The sequence below is a fragment of the Mauremys mutica genome, chromosome 8 (assembly GCF_020497125.1).
Source record: "Mauremys mutica isolate MM-2020 ecotype Southern chromosome 8, ASM2049712v1, whole genome shotgun sequence".
Lineage (NCBI taxonomy): Eukaryota > Metazoa > Chordata > Testudines > Geoemydidae > Mauremys > Mauremys mutica.
The window spans coordinates 63,019,387-63,035,748 of NC_059079.1; the positions used below are offsets into that span (position 1 = coordinate 63,019,387).

The 16,362-nt window shown below is 50.9% G+C and overlaps 1 protein-coding gene across 12 annotated transcripts in view; it reads left to right on the forward strand.

Annotated features, from left to right (window-relative positions):
- The window catches only part of PBX1 (PBX homeobox 1), a 239,105-nt gene extending 223,473 nt beyond the window's left edge, over positions 1 to 15,632 (forward strand). For all 12 annotated transcript variants that reach the window (XM_045026001.1, XM_045026011.1, XM_045026004.1 and 9 more), the window contains one exon: positions 13,697 to 15,632. In XM_045026001.1, the coding sequence (XP_044881936.1) occupies positions 13,697 to 13,789 (93 nt within the window). In that variant the 3' untranslated portion in view covers positions 13,790 to 15,632. The remainder of the gene's footprint in view (positions 1 to 13,696) is intronic.
- Positions 15,633 to 16,362: the final 730 nt, after the last annotated feature.

The following is a 16,362-nucleotide window of genomic DNA, read 5'->3' on the forward strand; positions in this document are numbered from 1 at the left end:
AAGTCTTTGAAAATATCAGCATTCTGGGTTAAGTCAAAATATTGGGGGAGTTGCTATTAAGGGGAGGTGGAGGGTGACAAAGGAAGAGCAGTCTCAAGAGCCACATACAAGCCCCAGGGCCTGGTAAAGCGCCCCCACTCTGGTCAGCCAGGTACTACAGGCCAGCAGCAGAACTGACGGGGGGACCCAAGTGACCCTTGACAGAGCATTAGAAAGTCAGAACCTGTGGTGACACAGACGGGGGCCGTGCGATATGGCTCCACTTTCAGTTCAGGGGCGTAGGGGATTTGCTGGCTGGTTTTGGGGGGAGAGGAGGAGGATTTGGCCTGGAGGGGTGTTATGTGGGGATGGTAAGTTGGCTAATGGTTAAAAAAAATGCATAAAAGGTGGCTTTTTTTGGCGATGTTTCTCGGGTGTGAACAGCACTAAGCATTGCTCCTTGCTCATCAGTTGGATGCACTGAGACATTGCTCAGATAGGCGGTGGGGAACAGATTATTTGCAAACAAGCAGCAGGTTGAGAAAGCATCTTTCTGTTTGTCTCGCTGACTGAGGTTCCCCCACCCGAATACTTTGAGTCTCTTCCATCCCTGACAGTTCACTGCTATACGTAGCATTCATTATCACTGAATTTCTATACTTCCTTTCATCCCAGAGGATCCCAAAGTGCTCGACAAACTGTCTCTGCAGGAAGCCCTTCCCCCCACCACTGAAACACAGCCACCTCTGGGGAGGTCTCTGACGGGTGTTTACCGCTCCGCAGCAGTTTTAAGAGAGGAATTGGAGAAGAACACCATGTCCAGCTCCGACTACAGGCAGAGTGAGCCACCAGGCTGGGGCTTGTAGCCACACTCCAGCAGAGCTCGACTGGACCCGGTTACATTTCACAACAGCGCAGAATTTCCAGCTGCCAGAGTAACGATACTGCCCACAATAGTGAGAGCAGCTGAGTGAAGAGGGCACACAGTCCGCCACTCTGCGTGTAGGAGTGTCTAGGGGAAAGTTACCAGCAACACAGGAGACCATGCGTTGCCGGTCACGGCTTAAACCATCACTGGAAGTGCTCCGAGATAGTTGCGTTAAAACACAGGTGGGATTCATGCCACTGAAGATACCATTTGGGGCAGGGGGTCAAGACTATGTTGATCTTGCACAGATCTTGGGTGCTGGGGCTGAATAATTGGAAGAGTGTTGCCCAGCTCTGTCACTGCATAGTTTGATGACGAATGCAACTAAGGAAGTTTCCCCACCGTGGTCTTTCAGCCTCTGCCGTCACTGCCTTGGGATCATGTCTCCTGGTGGATGCTCAGTCTTAAAATATGGTTGTAGGCAAGACAGAGCCAAAAGGGCCTCTGTGTACACCATAGATTGGCGCCCAGTGTGTCTTCTAGTCAGAGCTGCCACATTACTGACAAATCCCAAATGGTTGCTTCTTTTAGCTCTGCAGAGCTAAAATAGCTGGATTCCCTTCTGCCCAGTGCATTGTCAACAGCCTTATCAGCTCCGACCCAACCGAAAAATCTTTGTTGCCTGTGTTTGTTGTCTGAGGCAGAGAGCAAACAGCTGGATTTGTGTATCCCAGGTGGAGTTAGCTTCCCCTGCTGTTGGAATCAAGAGTAACCATTTGATTCGTAAAGTGAACGGGATTGATCAGGAAGTGGTGCACGGTCTGAACCCTGGTAAGACACAGCCTAGGGGGGGCAAGGACAAAACTGTAAATATTTGGGTAACGTAGAGATAGGCCTGAGTCGCAGGGTTGGGACCCAGAAGTGCCCAGGATTCTAGGGTGCTAGGAGCTGGACTTTTAGAGTTGTTCACGGAGATGGGGGGCTATCGGTGCTGGAGCACCTCTGTTCCAGGACCAATTTGGGTCAAAAAGCAGGTAGGTAAGAAAACCATGCAGCCAGGCAGCCTTCCTCCCCAGTCCCCCCTCGCCTCCCTTGAGCTGGGGGGCCATGTCTAGGGCTGAGAGGGAGGGGTGTTAACAAGAGGGTTAACTAGTGCCAGCGGTGAGTTGTTTGTCAAGCTGTGGCCACGTGTCCATGACACACACACACACAAATCACACGGACTGTTCCCCTGGTTGGCAGTCGCAGCAGAGGGGCCAGCGACTGAATGGCCCATGAAGCATGAATGGCCCTCTCACGCCTAGATCTGGGACCCAGCATGTCAAGGTGGAGCTGCTGGGTTTGTGACAAGGACTCCGGACTGGGGAGCCGAACTCTTGGGTTCTGTTCTTGGCTTTGTCACTGGTATGGCAAGGTGGCTATGGCCAACGTTTCACAGGGTGCTGAGCAGCCACTTCTCCCACTGACGAACGCGAAAGCCGGGCTATGCGGGTCTGAAACAGGGACGCTGGTCAAAAAATGTGCCACAAAACTTTTTTTCCATCGGAAAATGCCCTTTTGTTGGAACCGAAATGTTGCGCAGGAACGTATCGGGTTTGACGGACGCGCCCTCGGGAAGGTTTCACAGGTGGAGCGAGTGTGACCCCAGCCTAGCCACCAGGTTCACTCCCTCCCTCTGGGATGTGCGAGACCCAGGCTCAAATCTCTGCTCTGAATCACTTGAACTTGGGCCTCCCACGTCCCAGTTGAGGGCCCTACCTGCCAACTAGGCACCACAGAGCGAGGCCCTCAGCCATTTGAGGCCGTTACTGGCTACACTTCCCGCGGCTCGTTTGTCAGAGGGGGGGACTGCCTCGGGTGAGTTCATCACTCTGCAGAGATCTCGGCGTGGCAAGTGCAGAGTGTTAGAGAGCTTTCCCTTCACCTTCTCCCCTGGTTCTTGTCATCAGACAGAAAACAGAAGTGCGAAGTGCAGGCAATACAACGTTTACTGGGGTTAGTTTCCAGCAAACATTTTATACCATAACTCTGATGCTGCAGAGCCCTGTTTCCCAGTGTCCCATCCACCCTTCCTGAGCAGGCATAATTATATCTGAAATCCATGCCCACAGTCCCACCCCTTATGGTCATGTTCCGTTTTTGGGGGGTTGTGGGTCTGGGGTCTTTGTCCCACCCCTTTTGTACCCCATGGGAGGGGTAAGGAGGGAGGTTGTGCTATGATCAGGGGCAGGCATTTCTTTGGCCTTTTAGTGTTTTATACCTTTCCGCCAATCTGCCTTTGTCCCTCCTGACTGGTTGCTTGACCTTGCCTTGAGATAGGAGTTGAGGCAGTCTTCAAGTGTGTGCTCATATATATTATATGCCCACCAAGCCCAGTAACACTTTAACTGCTCTTATCTGTTCAAACCCATCTGGTTAGGCAGAAGCAATATACACAGTGTCTTTATCCTTTGTTTACAAATATTACTAAGAATATAAGTGTATCAAAAAATCAAACAAGCAAGCAAAACCCAAAATACTATCTCTGGGGGAAAAAAAAGGGCCTGGATCCTACATTGTCACTGGCACTCCTAACACAGAGCATTCTTGGGTTGGTGCCATGGCATTTCCAAGGAGCAGTCGGGGGGAGAGAGACCGATGCTCCAGTCCAAAAGCCCCAGCATAGCTTTTCTCTGTTAAACCATTCCAGTGAGCGACTCGCTGGCTGTGAGCAATGGCAGTGCACAGTGCCCTCTTCATGGGGAGCCAGGAATCCTGGTCACCCAGTAGATGGCGAGCTCCCCTTTTAGTACTGAGCCAGGGGGTGCTGTGACGCTCGCAAGATGTTCACTATTTCGCTGCTGGTGGCCACGAAGGGGTGGGTTGTCTTGTCCTCAGCCTGTGAGTGCAGGAGGGTGGGTGCAACGAGCCCTTCCCGCACCTTGCAAAGGCGCCAGTCCCTGCACTCACAAATGTAGGGGCTGCTTCTTCCACATGCCCCGAGGGTGGCAGTCACCCTGTGGAGCTGGCCTGCTGTGCCACACGGAGCAGACTGCAGCAGCCACAGGGAGGGTGCAGTGTGGGCACTCCCCCCCACACACACACACACACAGGGGAGCTGGGTAGATTTCTGACCTGCTTCCCAGAGTGCTCTCCCCGTGTGAGCTAGTGACTACAGACCTCTGGCCTGGGAGATCCTGAGTATAGGCCAGTTAAATGTTGTGTTATGGCCAAACGCCATCTTGAATACCTATACTCCATCTCCCCAAGCTCCCAGGTACAAGTTCACTTTGAGACACTATTCTTCCCTGCCCTTCCATAACTGCTGCATAGTATTTCTGTGCTCCCTTGAACAGAGAGAGATGCATTTCAGTGGCAGGTATCTGTCTATATAACCTGAATGTGCATGGATACAAACATCCATACATGCACTCTTGGGGCCTCAAGGCTGGGATTTTCAAAGGAACATGAAGGATTTCGGAGCCCAAATGGCAGAGAATTCCAGTGAGAGTTGGTAGCATAACTCCCACGGCCTCCTATGAAAATCCCATTTCAAAATGCCACTTTTCCTGCAAGAAAGGAGCTTCTTTTTGGCAGGACCTAAATGTTCTGCAGTGGAATTCACTGTGCATGATAGGAAATTTCATGCAGGACAGAACTGGATATGTGTGGTTTTATGAAGGTTCTATAGCAGATTCATAGTTTTGCAGGAGGAGGCAGTTCTGGGAAGCTGACAAAGACAGCAGCGTTCGTCAAAGGATGCATCCATTGTGAGGAAAGCATCCTTCACTGTATGGCTCGGCTAGTTCCACAAATAAGTGCTTTGGTAGCTGAGTTGTGGGCAAAGACTCGTTCCCTGAGCTGCAGTCCTGGACATTAGGAAGTTGGCGGGAGAAGAGCTGCTCTTCTGTGGTCTCTCTCTGGGAATGTCTTTACCACAAAAAATTAAAGTAAAACTCGGCAGCAACGAGTCTCAGATCCCAGGTCAACTGACTCGGGCTTGTGCTACAGGGCTAAAAAGAGCAGTGTAGACATTCTGGCTCGGGCTCCAGGGCTGCCCAGAGGATTCAGGGGGCCTGGGGCAAAGTGGGGGAGCTGCGGCGCTTGTACTCACCCGGCGGCGGTCTGGGTCTTCGGCGGCATTTCGGCGGCGGGGGGCCCTTCAGTCGCTCCGTGACTTCAGCAGCACTGAAGGGCCCTCTGCCGCCAAAATACTGGCTGAAGACCCGGACCGCCACCAGGCCAGGGCTCACGGGGCCCCTGTGGTGCTGGAGAAAAGCCTTAAAGACACAACTAGACCAGTTGAGAAAGCTTCAGCGGAGGGCTCAGTCGTGGTAGTGGTTTTTTTTTTCTTTTGAGCCATCAAGTCAGGCTCAGCCCCAGACAGGCAGTGAGTTTGGAAGCTTACTCCAGGTCTCTCGGCCCTGTCGAGGTCAGGGTAGGGACTCCTCCCCATCCCATTTGATCCCAGAAGTGAGGAGCCTGGACACCCTCTGCACAAGACAAGGAAGAAGATGATGACATATTGAAATGGCAGAGGAATAAGAGTGAGCTCAGATTGCAGCCTTGCAGTGATGAGTCCAGCAGGAGGTCTAGGCTGAGACCAACCATTCTTGTTGTGGTTCTTGACGGTGCAGCAGCAGCTCCAGAAACAGCCACTTCAGAGACTTATTAACCCATATGTACTGCCAGGGGACCAGCCAAACTCAGCCCCTGTGGGCACAAGCACTAGGACCAGAAGATGGCTGCTATCCCCATTGGGAGAGGAGTCTTTGGCTCTGATGGCAGAGGCACATGTGCTGTGTACTGAGCTCTGCACAAGATGCTTCTGCCAGGGGCAGGTAGCTACTGTCTTGGCCCAATTGGAAGAAAATAATCATCAGCGACTCCGAGATTGTGCCCAGAGGGCAGCCAAGCGTATGGAGTGGGCAGTTCATTGGTCCGAACCCCAGATCCAAATAATAGGGCTTGATAGAGTGCCTGCGAGGACATAGACATGGGAGTGCCAGGCCCAACCCTCCAGACTGGTGAAGATGGTGCAGCAGCCAGGAGAATATCTGGAGGTGATTCCACTGCTGAGATCATCACCGCCACAGCTGCATCCTGAAGTGGAGGAGCAGTCAGGCTGACAGAGGGCCTTGGGCACTGCAAGGGGAGAGCCAAAAAAAGGCATTCACCAAAAATACAAGGGGGAGCCACTTTTCTCTCCCTCAGTGTGTGTGTGTCATGTAGGAGGCTAGAGCTTGTGGGGGAGATATGAGCTGTCGGGGGTACTCAGGGCTGTAGAGGGCTCATGCAGATAGAAGGCCATGTCGGGGCAGCACTTTGCCTAGTGCCTGTGAGATGCGCCCACATGCTGGTACGGGGAGCTTCCTCACAGCTGAGCCATTGCAGATAGCAGGAGCCATTCGGGTCACCTGGTCCCATGGCAACTCCCAGATGTACCCTGTGCTGTAACCCCTTATGGACAAGGGGACAAGAGGGCCCACTTAGGGTGCACACTGCTCTTATCAGTTGTATTGGGGAGAGATGGGGGTACATTCATGCCCCCTGAGGTCCCAAGGGGTGATCATGGACCACACAGAAACTCAGATATAAGAAAGGGCCCATGTCTCCTGGCAGCAGCGTGAGACTTCGGGAGATGGATCTTGAATGGTGAAAACAAGGGCGTAGCATTGCTGTGGTCCCTGGCGTAAGGTTGCTGAATGGCTCATATCTCCCCCACAAGCTCTCACTCAAGGTGAGTGTGGCTTGTCAACTCCAGCAGGAATATAAGGGGAAACCAGCAGAGAGAGAGTGTGAGTATGTGTGTATGTTGCGTCCTGTTTACCCACGTTGTATGGCCCCCCGTCTTCTTAGACCAGGGGTGGCTAAACTATGGCTCCGGAGCCGCATGTGGCTCTTCAGAAATTAATATGCAGCTCCTTGCATAGGTGCTGACTTTGGGGCTGGAGCTACAGGTGCCAACTTTCCACTGCTCAACCCCAGGCCCTGCCCCCACTCCACCCCTTACCCCAAGGCCCCACCCCTCCCGCCCCCTTCCCTGAGCCTGCTGCACCCTTGCTCCTCCCTGCTCCATCCCAGAGCCTCCTGTACACTGCGAAACAGCTGATCATGGCAGGCAGGGGAGGTGCTGATCGGTGGGGCTGCCGGCGAGCAGGAGGTGGGGGGGGGGGGTGATGTGGGCTGCTGACGTATTACTGTGGCTCTTTGGCAATGTAAATTGGTAAATTCTGTCTCCTTCTCAAGATCAGGTTGGCCACCCCTTCCTTAGACTGTAAGCTCGCCAGGGAGGGGATTGTGTCTGCATGTGAGCAGTAATAATAATAAAGGAGCCAAGAGCAAGGATAGATGAGGTCTGGAGGGGAAAACTCAGGGAGGAAGCTTAGGCTGAGATTGACATTGCCACTGTAGCCAACCCCCAGGAAGGGGGTGCGTCTGGACACAGATTATGGGGCTGTGTGCGCTGTAGAGGATGGGGTAGGGACGTGGCCTGGTCACCTAGACAAATGCTTGGAGACTGATATTCCTTTGGCTGCAACTGTTGTCTGAACTTGTGATTTCCTCGCTTTTTAGAGTTTGCATTGTTGGGAGAAAACCCAATGAGCAACCTTAAGTCCATGGTGTGTGCGCGCGTGTGCACCGTGGGATTCCCAGAAGCAGTCAGCGATAGTCTAACTCTGCTCCTGGGGAAGCCAGTGAGGCTTGTACTGCAGCTGTCAATGACAGCAGAGTACGGCCAGTGTGGGGCCCTTTGGAGAACCCCGTCCATCTAGTCTAAGGCATTTTGAGATCCTTTCAAATGCAAGGTGAGACTGAAATGGGCACTGTTATAATGGGCTTCCTTGCCGCCGAACTTGCCTGTGCTAGTGGCTCAGAGTTCTGGAGAAACATCACCTGTAGCACACTGGATCCCATGTGCCTTGATCTGGTTTCCATGGAAGTTATTGGGCATCTTTCCATTGATGTCGCTGGGCACCAGCCGCATCATGGTGCGGCATTTCCCAATCAGGGTGGGGAGCACAGCTAGCCAACTGGGTGATAACTCACCAAACGGGCTATAGCCAAAGGCCACAGCACCTAAAATGAATCAACATTTTCTTGGGCTTCTCTATGAGGCTCCCCGGGGGCAAGAGCCCTTTCTTCAGCCTACGAAATAAAGGCCATTACCAGTCATGACTAAAGTGGGGGCTTCCCAAATAGCCAAGTGCCGCATTCGTTGTCTGAACGATTTTCTCTCTCTCTCTCTCTCTCTCTCGTTTCATCAGTGGATGGAATTTAAAAAAAAAACCCTTTAAAATAGTTAGGCACAATAGGAACGGCAGGTCTGTTCTGAACACTCCCCCTCCCCCTCCGCTCCCCATTTCTGATAGCCGTAATGACCCTGCAAACACTAAATGGCATTTGAGTGCATTAAGCAGCAAACTCTCTGGTGACATAGCAATTACGGCTCTGAAATAGATTTGGTGCGTCACGGAAGATAAGGGTTTTGAAAGTTGCTGTTGTGATTATAGCTTGTAACGCCAACAAATAACAGGCTTCAAAATAAGAGGCTGCCAAAAGAGCCATTGTGGTTTTGCCTCAGTGATGGCACGTAAATTGCTATTCATGTCCTAAGTGTACTTGAGTATGCCAGTCTCCGGGCAGCAGAGTTGGCTCAGTGTCTCTCTTTACACAGCCTGTCATTGTCGGGCTGATAATCTGTGGTAATTGCTGCCTCTTGCAATGGTCAGAGATGTGTAAGGGCGTATGCTGTGTCTTCCGTGAAGCCATCAGCAATGTGTGTCTGTCCCTGTGTGTGGTGTATGGACAAAAGTGACTGCGGGTGCCTGCTTACTGTCTGACCTTGGGCATTTGTGTTGATAGGTGTACGTGTTGTGTGTGCACAGTGTGAGGATGGGTGTCCGCAGGCAGAGGAGGCGTGTGTGTGTGTGTGTACGTATACAATGTGACCACGGGTGAGTCTATATATGAATGTGTACACAGGGTGAATATAAGCAGCTGCCTTAAGCTGAGTGTGTGTGTCAATGTATATATGCGTGTAGTGTGACTGCAAGTGTTTGTATACAGGCCTCTATGTTGTGCATATGTGTACACAAAGTGAATGTCTGCCATAGGCTGTGTATGCGTGTGGAAGTATCTATTAGAGCTGTGTGAATAGGGATATTTTTTTTTGTTTGAACTGAAAAATAAAATTAAAACAATTCATTTTGGGTTGACCCGAAATGAAATTTTTACAGTGAACCAAAAAACTTGGAAAAGTTTTGTTTGGGGTGGCACGTAAATATTTTGTTTCTTTCCTGAGTTTAACCTTTTTTAAAATAAAACTGAAGTAAAATTTGAAACAAAAAAGTTGTTTCAAGTCCAAAAATCAAGCTGTTTCATTTAGAAAATCAAAATCAAAATTTTGTTTTTGTTGAGAATTTTGGTGCAACTGAAACAATTCAGCAAATTCCACACAAATTCACAAAATGTTTCCGAATCTGCATATTTGGGGAGGGGGAGTTTTGGCTGAAAATTTTCATCTGGCTCTAGTATACATACACACGTGTGCCATCTGAGTGTGTTTGAGCACACAGGCTTTGTATGCAGAGTGTGTGTGTGTGCAGAGTGTGTGTGTGTGTGTGTGTGTGTCTCTGTCTGTCTGTGTATTCTGCTTCTGCACAAAACTGTTCTTTCATGGACAGCCTGTTGTAGCAATTGATACGGAGTAGCTTGGTTGCTGCTGTTTGTCTGGCTGGGTTTGTCCCTCCTTTCTGTAGCCTACACTGCTGATGCATCCCCTGCGTTTGGTGGCTGTGGGGCATTTCTTCCTGTTGGGATCATTTCTCCCCAGCCATGCCATTGCTGGAGGGATGTAGGCAGGGAATCAGGCACACCCCACCCACGGTAGCTGTGGTAATGGCATATGGCCTGTTTGCAGACACACACGCTTGGTGCTGACATCAGCCGCTTTGGGGCACCCCATCGTATTTCTGGGCTGCAAATGAGACTTTTGTATAGGACCAGGCTAGCTCGGGCTGTCACAGGCAGTGATGTATTCTCTGCGTCAGCGGAGCAGTATGGAGGTAGGTGCAGAGGAGGAGAGGCGAGAGAGAGATGGCTCAGGCATATCGTAAACAGGACAGCGGCTGCCACCGACTTGGGCACTGGCAGGAATTTGGAAGGATTAATTAAAGTAGCATCGAATCAATGTCAGAGTGAGGTAAGGAGGCTGTGTGCACATCTGCTTCTCTCCAAAGGGGTCAGGCAGCTAGGGGAGAGAGGCGGCAGCCAAGGAATGGCTGGTAACGTTCTGTTCCCCTTCTCCTCCTGCCATAGTCTCCTGTAGTGTGCTGGAGAGAGCAGGTCCCTCTTCCCCACTCTAATGATGTGGCTGTGGCTAGAAAAGCACCACATCTTTATCCATCATCTTCCTAAGACACACACACTCCACAGCCTGGGATACAGTTGCAGAGAGCCAGCAGGATTGTGGGCCAGCCTGTGACGGTGACATCCCTGGGGCTGCTGATGGAAGGAAGAGAGACCGTGGCATTTGTGGTGCCAGCCCACAGAACAATGGGGTTTTCCTGCTCGCCAACACGGTGAATTTGTTGTGGAGTCACTGAGAGGGAATAAACGAGCGCTCAGAGGTGGCTTGTTAGTGGTTTTTATTCTACTTAATAACCCGCAGGAAAGCCAGGTGGGGGATTACCCTGGGTGTTGATGTGGCAATAAGGAAGGTCGGCCAGCATCCCAAATTCTGCAGCATCAGACACAGCTCACGTCCTGCGGCCCAGCCAGAGTTTGGCTGGGATCCTGGGACCAGTTCAGCCATGAGGGCCCCTTTTCAGGGGTTGGTTCCTGCATGGAAAGGGATTTCCTGAGGCCCCCTAGGCCAGCCTGGATTGGGGGCGCTTATTCCTGAGAGTGTGCTCACCGTAGAGATCACAACCCCACCGGCCTTTGAATGGCACAAGAGACCTGAGCAATTTCATATCTATAATACTCTTCCTCCCCAAGGGGTTCTCAGCCCCTCTGTCTCCTCCCAGCTTTCCCTGCTTTCATACCTGCTACCCATTAGCAAGACTCAGCCTCACATCCAGCCAGAGAGGACTTCCATTGTTATCCCCACAGGGGGCGTGGTAGTTACCGTACATGATGTGCACCCAGCTCCTCTGGTCGCGCTGCTTCTCCCTTCTGCCATCCTAGCTCTCTCTGTCTCTTTGTCCTGGCATGGCGGAGCATCAGCCCAGGAGCATTATAGCAGCTTAGGCTATTCAGTATTGGCAGTAGGGGCCAGACAGGCTGAGTCCTCTGGTTAACCCCAGAAGAGGACAAGCGCGGGCAGGTTCTCTCCACATGGCCATGCCAGCATGCCTCAACTGGAAGGGCCACTCTGGTGGGCGAGAGGGGAGCCCTGTTTCCATGGCCTTTCTTGAGTCTCTGGTTTCTCAGCTGAAACCGTTAGCTGGGGGCTGGTCAGTGCTAGTCCGTAACTCTTAGCAGTATGGTGCTTTTCATCTTTCAAAGCATTAGCTGATTTCCCCCCCCCCCCAATATCCCTGCGAGGCAGGCAGGGTTCATTATCCCCCTTTCACAACTGGCCAAGTGAGCCCAAGGCTGCCCAGGGAGAGGTGGCGTGAGAGCTGGGGTTGTGACTCGCTGTCCGCAGCGCAAGGAGAGTTTCTGAGTGGGCCCGTGAGACCCTCACCTTGGGAAGTGTGACATGTTGTCTGTTGTGGGGATACCTGGTTCTGTGAGGTGTTGGAGAGAAGCACGTTAGACCCTTGATGGTGGTGCTGGGTTTTCTGACATGGACACTTGACCATTAGAAACTGGATGGTGGGCGTCCAAACCTCAAAGATGTCAAAGATCTATCAGAGAGTGACAGCTTTTAGTCAGTGCCCACCTCAGTGGTATTTAACTGGTGATCAAGGCGGTACCACTGAAGGGATCCATATTTCATTCCTGACCCGCTACGCCATGTAGCCCCTCCATGCGGGACAGTCTTTCAGTATGACTGGAGAGCCAGCATAGAATCATAAGGCCTGGAAGAGATCCCGAGAGGTCTTCTAGTCCAGTCCACTGCAGGACTAAGTATTATCTAGACCATCCCTGACAGGTGTTTGTCTAACCCGATCTTAAAATGTAATTTGCATGTAATTTCAAGACTATACTGATCCTGCTTGGTGGTGCCCGGCACCTCCCCTCACTCCCCAATGGAAAGCGCACGTCTGTGCAGACGTGCCTGCCCCAAAATGACGTCAGAATGCTTGGGGGTTTTTTCTTTACATGTTCAGAGGGTGCCTCTGTGTATTCCAGGTGTCACCTTGCACGTGTATCCCATGGAGCCAGCAGGCTATTTATTAACAGAACCAGGAATTTAATCTGGCCTCTTACCCTTGTATCCTAACATGGCATCTAGATGATGTTGCAACCATGATAAAAACTTGAAAGCAAATTTCACGCAGGTGAAAAGGGCCAGCTCAACAGTCCCTAGAGAGAGCTGCTGCCTCCCCAGACTTGCAAGCATCTCATGCATCCCTGAAACACGCTGCTCTTTGACTCCCAGCTTTCTGGAGCCCTCCTTAGAGTTCAGCTTGAATCTGCCAGCTCGATGAGTCACTCCAAGCCACGTCAGCTTAAACTCAGTGCATGGCTTCATTTCACACCCAGGGACACATGCATGAAGGGACAGTTTTACCGTGGCACTTGACGGCTGAAAAATGTCTCCTACGTAGGAAAAATCACGCAGTATGTGGCAACTTTGCAACCCACACAAAAGAAAGTACAATCCGTCGGGCGGGTAGTGATGAAACGGGCCGAGCCAGATAAGGGGGAGGTGGAGCAATGGCTAAGGGCACTCCACCTCTGCCAAACCCCATCCCATCAGATTCTGCATCCAATGGGATGTGCTGATGTCTTTCGGGTACAGAGGAGAGACAAAGCCCGCCTCCTAGTTGAAGGCGATTTGCTTGGATGGCCAGCCAGTCACAAAAAGTGTGTCTATACCTGCAGGCGTCCAACCCACATCAGCACTGGGCGCTGCTCCTGTGTTTGTGGTGTGTGTGTGGGGGGGGGGGGTGTACACAACGCCTAGCACAAAGGGCTCCAGGACTGGAGTTTCTAGACACTAGACTAATACAAATAATCATAATAGTATAAACAGGGCAGATATACAGCGTCTCGCCCTGCTTTGAGCTGCACCGGGCCAGATGTCCAAGTTTTGCCAGCATAGACACGCCCAAAATGTTTGGGCTGGAAAGTTTCAACTTTTCACCCAAAATTTGACAATGTTTGTGTTTGAACTGAACGTTTTCAGGGTTTTGACCAAAAATGTCGAGGGAAGTGCTTTCCGTGAAAATGGTGGTTTAGTCTAAACCCCAGTTTTCTGGTTTTGACAAACAAATGTTGACCAGCCCTAATTTGGGGGTATCACCATCCTCTGGCCCCGTGCAGCACGAGGTTGTGACACGCAGTCGTTCAAAGTCTGCTCTCTCCTCAGGTGCTGCACAGGGCGGGGAGGCAAGTCTGTGGCTGTGCTTGGAGGGGCTGTACTGAGCAAATACGGGCAAGTGGAAGCAGCCTCCGGTCAGCAAAGCCAATGGTGGGGATGGAGTCTGCCTGTGAGGTGGCGTTCAGGGCAGGTTGTCCCCTGGGGCAGGACTGAGGTACCAAGGGGCTCAGGGCCAGATTTTCAAAGGTACTGAGGTGCCTGAAGATGAGCCGGGCCTTCTGTCTCCAGTAATATGGAGCAGCTTGGCAACAACAAAATGTGTGAAGTGGCTGGAGCATGGTAGGAGCCAGCCGGGGCAGAGGAGAAGGGAATGTTGGGTTTGGCCGTCCTGTTGATATAAAGCAACTGACTGAGCTCTTTGTTTCCCTCAGGCTAATGGAGGTTGGCAAGATGCTACTACCCCCTCATCAGTGACCTCCCCCACAGAAGGCCCTGGCAGCGTCCACTCTGATACCTCCAACTGATCTCCCAGCAAATCGCATCCCTGGCTGACCCCAGCCCCATTCAGGGCCGGGGGTGGGAGGGGAGGGTGCTCTCCTGACACTGAAGCAGTCAGACTGGAGGTGGAACCAATCGGCTAAATACAAGAGTCGCCTTCTCTTCTCTTCATTGGGATGCTTTTTTCAGCCAATCTGGACACTTCTTTATACTCTTTTTCCCTTTCTTTTCTGGGCAGAAGTCACCTCTCCTCTCGCCACCACTCCCTCCCCAACCTTCTCCCTGAAGGATATTTTCAACAGTTAGAAGAATTTAAAAAGGGGGAACAAAAACAACAACAACAAAAGCATCTGTCCATTTCCATGCTGGTGTTTTGAGGAGCCAAAATTTACCTCAATCCTTTGCTAACAGGCAACCCACTTCCTTCAGCTTCTCTTGCGCTCACACTACCTCTTAGCAGGAATACTTCACATCCGCTCTCTCTTCTGCTGCTGCTTCACCACTCTTCTGGTTCTGGGGACAGAGCTAACAGGACGCTTCCCTGTTCTGAAGCGATCCCAAAACCTCAGTGAGTCACCCCCGGGGCATTTCCAGTGACAGGGCGGATAAATGCATTCCCAGTGCTGCCAGGCATGTAGGAAAAGGGAGCAAAACTCCTCTGCTGAGGCTCTCCTTGCTTTCAAAAGGTACCAGGACACTGTGCTTGCAAACAGGTGTAAACAGCAAACGCTAACCCTTCCCTCTGCCACCGTGCTTTGCCTCAGACCCCAAACACCAGCCGTTCAGCTCTGCAGCAAACACACATGGCATTTGCCAGTGTACAAAGGAACCAAAAATAGCCAATATTCTTTGAATCATGGTACTTCTAGGAAGGAAACAGCAGAGAGCAGTGAGTGAGAAACTGTGGGCATCTGTAATGCTAACACTTAGCACTCAGATAGTTTTATCCAATCAAAGCGCTGCAGAAACACCGATGAGCGATTGATGGGGATGAGGCCGATTTGCACGACACTTATGTCTGTAGTGTCTTTTCTTGTTGGCACCGAGAGCGTTGCACTGAAAAGCAAGCCAGGCCTGGCCCGTGTTGTGTTCTGAGGGGGTGTGCATGCCTACCTGCTGGGGGGCTGGATGGGCCCTGGGGTGCCCCTTCTGCAGTTACAGTGAGAAACAGGCTCATGTACCCATTGGTACAATTTAGCCCTTAAAAGATGTTCAGATAGCATCCTGTGAATTAGCAGGCATGAATGTTCCTTATAGCCAACAGATGAGCAGTGAAGACTGAAGGGTGAGGGGAGAGATGGATGCACACAGCCAATACGTAAGTTGAATGGACTGGATACTTTCAGTAGCTATTAATAAACCAGGTCTGTTTTTGTCAGGGGGGAAAATGCCCCATAAACTAAATAATTTTCTAGTTTGGGGATTTCTTTCACATTAAAGTGCCGGTTTCAGTCCCGCACCTTTTTGTGAATCTAAGATGTGACATGATAAGTACTAAAATAAATCATGTAACATCCACCCAGCCAATCGGCACCCAGGATCTTTCAGCATTTTGTAGCAGGAGGGTTTGCGCCCAGTGTTGGTTCTCCTGCAGTGCAGTCAGCTGTAGGGAGGAGGGGCTCCTGATTGGCCAAGAAGGAGCCAGGGTTTATTCCTGGTGCAACGTTCCATTGCACACTAACAAAACAAAATGAGATAAGGAGGGGAGGGTGCAGCCAAGAGTAACTTTTGCAACAGAGTTAAAATAGATTGATCTTTGTCTTCAGCTGGAGGCCTCTCTGGTGTGAGGGTGGCATGTCAAATGGATGAACATAAAGCAGGGCAGCTCCGGCAGCAAGCCCTCCTGGGCAGGAGGGCAGCCTGCATTTAAAGTGCAATGGGGGGGAATTGTTGCCTTTAGTGGGCGGGATGATATGAAAATATGCCCCATCTTCTCTTTTACGAACTACAGCCCTGAGCCTGAAAACACATACGTGCAGTAGTCCCATTGATCAAAATGGGTCTGCTCAGAAGCATCAAGATATAGGGCATGTGTGAGAGTGTCTCAAAAATCTAAGTCTTAAGAAGATCACTGTGTGGGGGTTAACTATGCATAAATTGCTAAATGTGCTAAATTGCAGAGCCATGTGATCATCCGTATCTATCCATGCACCTCTGAGCATATCACCTGCACTCTGGCCACTGACCTCCACTGGCTTTTTCTTTCTACCAATTCTGGTATTAGTGTAGTGTAATTATTGAGCTGCTTCAAGTAGCCACCACTTGAAATCAAAACTCTGCCAGAAAAATAGCCATCCCTCCACTGAAAAAAATGTAGATTGATTTGAGGCCAGACATGGGCAATAAACAGTCCCACAAAAGTTTATGGCCTTGAGATACTGAGCCCCTGCAAAAGCTAGAATTGGGAGCATGATTCTGTTGAAATGGGAAGGTCCCAACTTATCAACAGGTCCCAACTTATATACAACACTTGCTAATAACCCTGGGAGGCGCCAAGGTATTGGTTTTGACATTTGTGCCTATTTTTTAAACAGATGAGCTAATTTGGCTGGATTGTGTAGGTTTCTAAAATGTAGATACTTAGATCTCCCTCCCGCCC